Source organism: Eurypyga helias, unplaced genomic scaffold, assembly GCF_000690775.1.
Source record: "Eurypyga helias isolate BGI_N326 unplaced genomic scaffold, ASM69077v1 scaffold38111, whole genome shotgun sequence".
Classification (NCBI taxonomy): domain Eukaryota; kingdom Metazoa; phylum Chordata; class Aves; order Eurypygiformes; family Eurypygidae; genus Eurypyga; species Eurypyga helias.
Window position 1 is genome coordinate 1 of NW_010233439.1, and position 11352 is coordinate 11352.

General features: G+C 43.1%; 1 protein-coding gene across 1 annotated transcript; it reads left to right on the forward strand.

Moving 5' to 3' along the window:
- Positions 1 to 8: 8 nt before the first annotated feature.
- IL6 (interleukin 6) lies at positions 9 to 2843 on the forward strand (the record flags this gene model as incomplete). Its single annotated transcript, XM_010161736.1, is given in 4 exon segments — positions 9 to 45; positions 48 to 166; positions 392 to 538; positions 2625 to 2843. Coding segments are annotated over 4 exon segments (495 nt in total), but the record flags the coding sequence as incomplete, so codon positions are not given.
- Positions 2844 to 11352: the final 8509 nt, after the last annotated feature.

Here is an 11352-nt window from a genome sequence, read left to right on the forward strand (position 1 = left end):
GCTGCCTCCCTCCGGCCCAGGTGCGACGGAACCTCTCGGTGTCTCTCCCCAGATGTGCGACAAGTTTACCGTCTGCGAGAACAGCATGGAAGTGCTCGTCCGGAACAACCTCAACCTCCCCAAGGTGACGGAGGAAGACGGGTGCCTGCTCGCCGGCTTCGATGAGGCAAGGAAACGCTCTCCCTTCTGCCCTCACCCTGACCACCTGGGGCGAGCTGCGCCTGCTCCAGGGAAACGAAGAGGTTGACCTAAAGATCTCTGCCGGCTCCAGCCGGCTTCGGGGTGCCACCCGCCTCCGTTCCCCGCATAAGCATCACCCGCTCCGTACGCCAAATGCTGCCATCGAGGCCGTTCTGAGCTGTGAGTGACTTTCACCTTTCTCTCATTTCAGGATAAATGCTTGAGGAAAATCTCCAGCGGGCTCTACACGTTTCAGACGTACCTTGAATACATACAAGAAACTTTCACTAGCGAAAAGCAGAACATCGAATCGCTGTGCTACAGCACAGAGCACCTGGCACGTACCATAAGGCAGATGGTGAGTTGGTTTTACATTCGCTCCGATAACTTATGGCTTAGCGCTGATGTGTACTCGGAGAAGGAGGATGCGATGGGAAGCTGAACTTTTCCGGCTTGCATCTCCCTCAGTGCAAACGGGTGAAGGCTCCTTATGACTGACTAACAGGTTTTACAAGGTTTTGTTTTCTTAAAGAAACAACTCCTCTTCCGACTTTCTATTGCTGTTTCTAATTTGCAAACCAACAGTGAAACGCATCGTATTGTCTTAAGAACAAATACACCACTGCTGCCTGGCTGGCAGAAGTTAACCTGTCTCAGGGAGCTTGATCCTAGTTGTGGAACTGCAGTTCAGTCCAAGCCCTCCAAAGTTAAACCCCCTGAGAAGTAGAAATTAGTAACTTTAAAAAAAACCCACATAAATAAAAGCAAATGCATTTTTTACAGTATTATTGATCTTTAAAACTCTCCAAGATAAACTTTTGGGCCAAGCTGTAAGGTACACTGAGATATCAGTATCTTAAAAATCAAGGAGGACAGTTAAATTCAGGCTGTAAGCGAACAGCTTGACTAAATACTAGGTGCTGCCTGTTGAAAAGCACAGATTTTGCCTGTAATCATCATGGGGGGGGAGGAAAAAATCTTCCCTCTTTACAAATACTCAATTCTCTTTTGATGTGGTAAATTAAACACTTAATTTCTGACAGTCGTTTTCCGTGTTTTGGAGGGCTTTCAAAAATTCACTTAATTCCTGCAGTTCTTACTCATATTAACAAGCCTTAACACGACTACTTCCTTTGTCATCAGGGAAGCTATTTGCCCAAGTGAGAACCACACAGAGTGAGTAAGAACTGCAGAAATCTCAGGGCACTATTTGCTTCAAGGTGTTTTTTGGAGTCTGAAACCCCATTGTGTGTTTGCTGTACCGTTCCTGACATGTTTATTTATGTCTATCATTCTATTAAGTGGAAGGGAGTTGAACTGCTTTTTTCACACAGTGCTAGCTAAGAATAATGGTCCTGTCAGAAGACAATAACTGACTGTTTGCTTCCAACTTGATGTATTAGTTCGCAGAAAGTTCATTTCATAACCAGGGGAGACTAGCTTTTTTTTTTTTTTTTTAAATCATAGAATAGAGGTAACTGTAACAGGCAAAATTAAACAATGATCAAAAGCCAAACCTGTACTTGTAGAAACTAGAGTTTTTGAGAAAGAGAGGGGAGTCCTGATCTCCAGGTTGGACATTTTTCTTTACGAGACGTCTATCTGCTATTTAAGGCAAGGAAAGCAAGGACAGCCACTGTCACTTGTGGTCAGGTGGATCCATCACCACAATACCTCTCTGGATATCCAGATACAAACCTTTTCAGCACACAAGGAGCTGGACATACCAGTAACTGGGTATGCATTCAGAACCCACTGCCAGGTAGTCTGGACAGAAAGAATATTCCTTTCTTACTGAATTTCACATAAACTGCATTCCAGAAGGAGATGCACATGCTTTTGTCACTTGTTAAGAGGGTAGGAGCAATCCTAAACTCAGGATGAAGCAGATACTTGACTGTTAGACTTCTAGACCCCAAATCATCTAAAGCAGCTCCATGATTTGAGTGAGCAACTCCCGTTTTCAGAAGTCACCTACCCGCTTCACAGGACAAGTTCTTAAAAGGCATTTGGGTGCCGGGTGCTCAGCGCTGTCAGTCAGCATTAGGTACGTACCTCCTTTTACTCATCTTGCTGTTAGGAGCTCACACATCAGGGAAAGCTGGTGACAGTCTCCCACGTGCCTAAATGCCGGGAAAGTAAGAATCAAGCAGCTAAACAAGTTTGACATCTTTGGAAACTGTTAATCTACTACAAAATGTGAGAGTACTCCAATGTCATCTAATTATTTATGACTCAGGATGTAGCAGCCAGTACAGGCTAGGACAAATCAGGTTCTGCATCTTCCCACCTAACCAGACGGTCAGCAGAGAGCAGGAGAGGTGTATTGTTCTGCTGGACCAGAAAAAAATAGTACAGATCAGACGAGACCCTTTGATTCTCCTGCAGTAATTGCAGCAGTACAATGTTTTAACCAGGGCACCTCAATATTGTCTTTTTCACAGGTGATAAACCCCAATGAAGTCGTCATCCCCGACTCAGCTACCCAGAAATCCCTCCGCGCAAAGCTGCGGTCTGATAAGACCTGGATAGAGAAAATCACCACCCACCTCATCCTCCGAGACTTTACTTCGTTTATGGAGAAAACCGTGAGGGCTGTTCGCTATTTGAAAAACACCAGGAGTTTCAGTGTCTGAATGTTTTAATTCAGGCACAATCCTTTGTTACAGATCTGTCATGTGGCAGATGACAGTGTTGTTCTGTTTTAAGAACCAGAAATAGTAACAATGGTTTGCATTTATACATATTCTCATTTCCTTCTAGGAACCTATTTATTGTATTTAAAATATTTATTAGTTTCTAATGTTTCCTATTTATATTTTCAATATTTACAAATAATTTAAACAAAGGACCTATTTTATTTCTTTTCTAATGGTACTATTCAGAATATCAACTTATTTAATATGTATTCAACAACAACAATATTTTCAGAAGCCAGAAAAAGTGTTGTATAACTTATGCTTTTAAAATATTTGAGAGATGGTATTTTGTGACTTATTTATGTTTTTAGAACAAATAAAAGCTGATTTGGGAAAAAAAAATGTTTAACCTGTTTGAACTTTAAATAAGACTAAGGAACTCTAATGTATCCAGTTTTCAATACCAGCAATTATCAAAATAACCACTTAAAAGAATTTAAATTTTATCTGTACAATTAGATCAGTTATCGACGTAGCGCATACATACACACAGCTTGATCAACATATACTTCTTGAAATGGGATATAAAGGAACTAGTTGCACTGAACGTGGCACTTCAGAATGAACACAATAAAGCATCTTTCCTCTTGAGAAACAAATGAACGAGTTCATAAAATTGTAACAGTTTTTAAGTCACGCAATCTCTTTTAAATGAATACAATTGTAAGGTACCAAATTAACATGAGTACCGCTATCTGATTAGACTTATTGCTGTCGTCCAAGGAGATTTTCCAAGTCTGATTAAACATATCTCCCAACTCCCCCAAGAAGCAGGAAAAAAACCCGAACCCTTGGGTTCTTTCCTTAGGTGACATAAGTCAGCATATTGCTGCTGAGATGTCAACGACTGTCGACAATCTAACGCATTTGTCTTTTGTCATTTACAACCCACTAGGATGGGTGATATATATATGGTTATATAGTGTCATCAGTATTCTCAGCAAAAGTCCAAAACATAGTCTTACACCAGCTACTGTGAAGAAAATTATCTCCATGCCAACTGAAACCAGCACAACAAGCCACCTAATGTGATGGTAAATTCTCAAATATTGTACAGGGGAGAAAAAGAACATGTCCTTAGCTGGAGTACCAAACCACTAAAAGGGTCCTTAGCTGTACCGTCTGCTTCACTGTGGCTGTGCAGGTACTTCATCTACTCAGAGCCAGAGGAATTCACAGCACACACAAGGGATGCAAGCGGCAGGAGCCCCTCGAGCTTCGTCCCTACAAGCGCTGGAACATTAATTACCCTCTCTCTCTCACACAGCATGGTGGCGGAGATGAAAGCAAGACCTGGAATGTGCATAAGGATGTCAGTAAATTCTCCTCTTCCTCTGAGCAATCTGATCAACCACACACACATTCTAACGTTGGGGATGCCAAAACAGTGACCAGTCCACGGAGAGTCCCCATCTCAGAGGCTCAAACCAAACCAAGCCACAGCTTTGCCCAATAAGGTAAAACCAACGTCTTGAGTTGTGCAATGACTTGAGAAGGAATGAGGCGACCTCAAGGTGGTCACTTTGAAGCTGCCTGTGGTGAATGAGGTTTTCTCATGACACACAAGATCCTGCTTTAGCTGTCCCGACGTGCTTTACAAGACACAGGAGAGCCTGGTCTGACTTCTTCACAGAGATTTTCTTACTGACCGTTTGGCTAGAGACCGTTCTGGCCCTTATTATGTCCGTAATAGCTACGAAACCTAAATGTGGATCCTGCATTGGATCTTTTAAAGACTTTATTATTACTATGAGAGAACAGGAGGGAAAAATAATAAGAAAGACAGACCAAAAAGAAAGGCATCTCCTGGTCTCACCCCTCCCAGTAGTGGGTGGTAGCCTGAGGTCGCCATCAGTTGCTATGTACATTGCAGCTAAACAAACTAACGCTCATTTCCTCCTTGAATCCCAAGGGGCACCTAAGATGATTTCAGGGTACTGAAATCTTGCAGAAGTGATAGATAAGCATCCGCACTTTCCACCAACACCCTTTAGCTGGTGGCCACCACTACTAGAAGGTTCCACCATTCAAGTAAAACCTCATGCTACTATATCTTAGGATGAACAAAGACCACTGCTCGCTGGGAGGGGAGGTCAAGCTCAAGTCCGTCCTGGGGTGATGGGTATCGCCAATACTGCTCCTGAGCTGCCATTATTTTACCTGTGGCACCTCCACAGCCACCCACAGTTCTCAGGGTACTTCAATACAGCAGCTGCCTTGATGGCCATCATTTTGCTGTCACTGTGCCAGCTTCAGGGACTGTCCCCAGGATAAGCACCACTTGCTGAATCTACACTCACTGGGGTCTGTGGCACATGAAGACTCACAGCTGTCTTGGAAGTCAGAGGAGCACCCTTGAGCCTCTCAAACCAATCAACAAGTTTATTGTTCTTTTTCCAGTCTGCTGTGTAAAATGTGTTTTACAACAAACGCACATTGACATATATTTTAGCTGGCAGACCAGCACACACATTAAAAAAACAGAGCAATAGTAAAAATGAGCATTCCTAACTCTTATAAATCAATCTGCAAAAATAACTGTGCTACTTTCAGCAACAGTGAAATACCTCAATGCTTCTATTGTGGAGAGCTCCTCCTAACTGACAGCTAACTCACCAAGCAAGGCAAAAAAACTCCAACCCAAACCCAAAAAGACCTGCTAATAATTGCCTATAAAATTATAGGAAACTGTCCAGTCAAGAAGCATTTTGGCTGATGGTGTACAGGACCAGCCTCTCCACACAGATCCCAGCTAGACCTTCCCCATGCTCCCATTGCATCGCTACCTATTAACTTCACACAGATATTACAGAATACTCAACAGATTACTAACCCTTTTTATCCTGAATTTGCTTTCTCAGCGCATGAAGAGAGTAAAGCTATGTTAAAAAGCAGGCATACACTCTACAGTGTGCAAGAAAAAACCCACGGTATTGAGATAGTGTTAAAGATGAGAAACAAATATTCCTTGATGCTGTGGACATGACACAAAAATGCTAGACAAGGAAGAAAAGAAATTAAAGACAGAATGCAACCTAATACTGCAGTAATCTGTAATGGAGAAATGCAGAATTATTTTGTTTTGCAATGACAGTCTCTGAAGTATCATTTTTCTATTTCTTTTTCATCAGATATGTAAGAAACTAAAAAGAAAAAAAAAACCCCAAACACAAAAAACCAAAACAAAACAAAGAAGCCAAACATAAAACCAACACCAAAAACCCCCTAAAAAAACCCCAACACATGAAAAAGGAAACATGTAAGGCTGACCCATTTCCCAGGTTGCAGTACCAACCCTTCCCAGTAAGCCTATGTAAACACTAAATCTTGGCTACTTGAAAGAGACTGTCTCCCTCTCTAGTCCCTCACAGATTTTGTTAATGGCTGATGACAAGGGAGGTTAGCAAGACAGAGCTGATGCTACACGAGACAGAAGAGTTATGCTACCAGCGAATCAAGGCGAGCAGGATCACTTTTCAGCAGTAATGAGCCATTAGGTTGGCTTAGCTCAATGGGAAACTCCCCCCACACCGCCCCATTTGTCACTGTTACTTGTGGCAAATAATCTTTTCCGCATTCAATCTGAAAGATAAAACAGAGGAAAGGTAAGTATACATCCAAGTCAGATACTAATGGTCAAGAAGTGCTGCCAAAAATACGTATTTTACTACAAACCTTGTGATATTGGGTGGGAAGCTTTCTGTAAACCCTTGCTTCTAGAGTCAAATGATTAGAAGATAACAGTTTCAGATATCTCAGTGAATTTCTTTTTTTGTCTTGATAAGAAGAAAACCAAACCCCACCCTCTCACCCCCAGAAAATGCAACCTCTGAAATACCCTTTCCTCCCTGAACTCTTAACAAAATGACCCGATTTCTGTAATCTAAACATATTTAACCAAATCTCTGTATAGTTTCAAGCCTGACTTTGGCAGTCATCCGAAAACACACTAATACAGCAATTATGCAATCTAAATTTCCATTGAGTGACCAGAATCTAAGAAGATTCAATCTTTCAGGAGCAAATCTATTTTTAAAAAGTTAAACTTCAGATTCAGAAAACTGAGATGTGATTTGGCCTGCCACACTTATTTCTACCAGACTTAGCTTACCTAACACAGCACTTTCAATTTTCTTCCTTTTCAACTGCACCAAGAGCAAAATTCTGACAGGTTCCAACAGCAGCAAATGTATTTATGGTTAGTTATTTCTTTACCCCTTTAAATTAACTTATTAATAGATACAGTTCTACATTCTGTACCATGTAAATAGGGGCAATGTGATGTATAAGCAAATTATATTAACACTTATGCCAAAAAATCACTTAAAAAGTAAAATCCCCTATGAAAAGCTCAAAGTCCCATCCTCAGCTCAAAAGAGGAAAAACTACCACCATGTCATCACTACTGCACAGCAATAGTCTTTGTCTCCTCTTCCACTTCTAACAACCTGGGAAGAGATGGAAAAGGGACCACATACTGACTGTGCCTGCGAATCCCACATTAGCATGCGTTAACAAATACAGTGAAGTTCAAAGACATCCCTCAAAGTGCAAGAGCTATACCGCTTCCATACAGCTCAGTGGCCTGGGGAGGGACTATAAAAGAAAATGGATTTTGTTAGAAGAGACACTATTTGGGATGAAGGCTGATGTAAGGCAGTCTGCCAGTCTGGCTGGAAATTGACTACTTTCAGGTTGCACTGGCACAAATTGCACCACTTGGAAGGTCTCTACCAGAATAAAGTGGACCCTAAGAAACAGAACTGGAACATAACTAGAAATCTGGCCTTATCTCACTTCCCAGGCTAACTGCTCCGTGCTTTGGCAGTTGCTCAAACTTCTTATTTTTCATAGAAACTTGGAACCAATTTCTTAATCAGAAGAAATAATTAGAAATAATTCCACTTAGCAGAGAAGCATCTCCTCTGTCTTACCCATCCCCTAATCCTTAATTGACATAAGCATAACCAAGAAACAATGCACGTAAACCACAAGCTTAACCAAGAAACAGCCATTGCATTGCACACCATCATGGAAAATTATTTAGAAATTGCAATTAAGTAGTCACTTGTAAAAATTAAATTAGTCATATGACATTTAACCAGGATGTGGTCTCTACTCCTGTGGCGAGAACAGATGTAATGAGCTTTTATTTCCAAATATATCGTCAGTATCATCATAGCTTGAATTCCAAGTCTGTAACGAAATATTTCCAAAAATATCCAGGGTATACAGCTTGGTTTAGCTTTTTTTTTTTCCCCCTGATAAAAACCAATGCGTTAGATCCCTGTTTCACAACACAATGCAATAAAAATGCATTTTAAGAAGCACTTTATCACCCACTGCCATTTCAGAAGACGGCTGTGCAAAGAAGCCAAAGACTGTTTTCATACATCGCCAAAACAGGCGTCTGTTGTGATAAAATTATGAACGTTGCTTTGCTCTGCAGAGTTTCACGTTTGAAAGCTATAGGTTTAAGTTAATGTGAGTTTTGCTGATGAATTAATTCAAGAAAACAAACACGCACCCCCTGTTTTATAACTGGGATGTACAGTGACTTTATACCAGCCGTGTCTACACCAGGAATTTGTAGTAGAATTAAATACTTGTTCCAAGTTTCCTACCCGCTTCATTTTTATCTCACAACTTGGCTAGACCTTGAAGAGTTCTTGGAGCAAACAAGTAAGATCCTTTGTAGATTAACTTATTAAGAACAAGTTTATACTGGAAGACAGATAGCTTTTTTTCCCCCCTCCCTCTTAGTGACGACACTAAACAGACTAATTTTTCACACCCTACTACCAGGAGATGCCCAGACCAAGAAAACCACCAAACTCCAATGACTCCCTCAGCATCACACCCCAAGTGTCACAGGGCTCTGTGACTCCTTCTCTGATGTGCACGCCTTCGTCTGGCTTCTCTCTTCACTTTCACCTTTAAAAACCCTGTCCATTTTCCCTACTCTTTATTCTTTTGTGACCGACCTCCTTGTCTTTAATCTCTTTTCAGGACCCTAACTTTCTCCCTCCCTCCCCATCTCTTAGCCCAACGTCTTCGTCCTCCTTTGCACTGTTAGCTCGGCCCGCGCCCGAGGGCAGCTCCTCAGAGCAGAGCTGGCAGGAGAAAGGGGCTGTCACCGAGAGCTGAAGAGTTGTTACCCACCATGACTACTCAATGGTACCAGGTCGGAACGGATCCTCTGTCTCCAAACGGATACAATGATGGGCAAAGCATTTTTAAGAAAAGACAGAAGTGATAGAAAACCTAGAAATTATTCCTGAATGGTAAAGCCATCACCAGGCATTGTGGTCAGTGTGCCAGTGAACGAGGTATTCAGAGGACAGGGTACCATATTGCTCCTTGCCCATCACTTTGCCAGTATTTCACACACAGTCTGGCTGGAAGAGGAGAAGCAGCCCATTTCTGCAGCCCTGGGTTAAGGACAGCCCCTGTTCACAGACACCCTCCTTGGAGACCGAACAGAAGCTGTTGCTGCCACTGTCACTCTCACAGGAGGAGGCCGAGAGTCCAACCAGCACCTTCTGACAAGGAGAAACATTGCCTTCCTGATGTGAAAGGACCATGGGCACGGGACTGCACGTCACTTGAGGTGGAGAACAGGGCATTCTTCCTGCATTAAAATCCTCAAGATGCCTTCATTTTTGGCAAGCAGCAACCTAAGACCCACGGCAACTTTTGATCTTCCTAAGACTGGTCCAGGTAGAAGCATTCCCCGCAGCCCCTTGCGACACGGTTTGTCACCAGGTACAACAGGCTCCAGCGACAGCCTCCCTTCTGAGGTATTTCCCCCCCGCTAAGGCAACCACAAGCACACTCCACCTCCACTTCGCAGGCACGAGGCACACAGCCCAACAATTCCTGTCACCAGGTAGCAGCAGAAGATACATCACAGCGGGTACAATCTCCCTAGCTCACAGGAAAGCATCAATGGTTTGACTTCCCACACCTCAGACCGTAGCCTTGAGCTCAGCTGTGGAAGTCACAGCTTGATTTTCAGTTCATTCTGTTAATTAAGTTTCACAGGATGGCATCACAAGCCACACTACAGGAAAGATCTCATACTTGGCTGTGGAAGCCACCGATTCACGTGACCGAGATCTTCTGATTAATGCAGGGGAGCTCACATTTCCTCCTTTTTAGGTGTCTTCCATCCCGCCGTAAAATAAAACTTTTTGACCCACAGCCCCAACAATGCGAGTCCCTCCACTTTACTCCACAGACGGCCCTCCTCCCACAACCACTACCCAAAAAACCACACAAAAGTCTTGATAAACCCAGTGAATATGCTGGTTATTTTAGGGAATTAAGATTCTTCACAGGCGTGCTTTGCTACCTTACACTTACCAAGACTTACGACGAATGCTTATTCTGGTTTTACCAAGGGCAAAAAAGGAGTGTTGATTTAAGGAGCTGCACTCAGCTTTTAGCTCAGAGGGTGCTGCACTGCACGCAACACTGTAGGGTTGCAGAAATGAAAAATGCTGTACTACATACCCGCATTCCATTTAACTTGACCTGAATGGGCTGTGAAAGATGCCTTTTTTCCCCAATTTGAAAACACAAAGCTTCTACGCTAATGACTTTCCTGAATCATATATGATCTTTTTTAAGAGAACAAGCATTTAACTGCTTTCCACAATAGCAGGGAATTACCAAAAATTTGCTACCCCATGTGCTTTAAGTGAAACTTTAAAAGTAAGAATTGCATAAGCAACATTTACCCGATGATTTTAAGTCTTTGAAAAAATCCTGAACTACAACAACTTTTAAGGGAAATTTTCAGGATGGTGAGGTCACAGAATCTGGGCTGTGGTTGATGTACCCACAGTTATGTAAAACTTTTAACAGAAGAGACAAGAGCACTTCCCTGTTTCTCTACCTCTTACCAAATACTATTATTCTTGGAAAGCAGCCAGAGCAGCCATGTGGTGGTCAAGACCCACAAACCACATCCCCAGATGCCCGACACGCAACACAGCACATGAAACACACGTCTGCAGGTGTCGGGTCCATCCACCCACTGCTGCATGCTGGGTATGGTACACCCCTGCCAAGTGCTGTGGGTGGTCGACCCTGGCTGGAGGGCAGGTGCCCACCAAAGCCGCTCTGTCACTGCCCTCCTCAGCCGGGCAGGGGAGAGGAAATACAAGGAAAGGCTCGTGGGTCGAGATAAGGACAGGGAGAGACCACTCACCAATTACCTTCAGGGTAGGATGATAAGAAATAAAACCAAATCTTAAAACACCTTCCCCTCATCACTCCCTTCTTGCTTCCTGGGCTCAGCTTTGCTCCCACTTTTCTCTACCTCCCCCCCTGCAAGTGGCACAGGGGGATGGGGAATGGGGGTTGTGGTCAGTTCATCACACACTGTCTCTGCTGCTCCTTCCTCCTCAGGGGAGGTTCCTCACACTCTGCCCCTGCTCCAGTGTGGGGTCCCTCCCATGGGAGACAG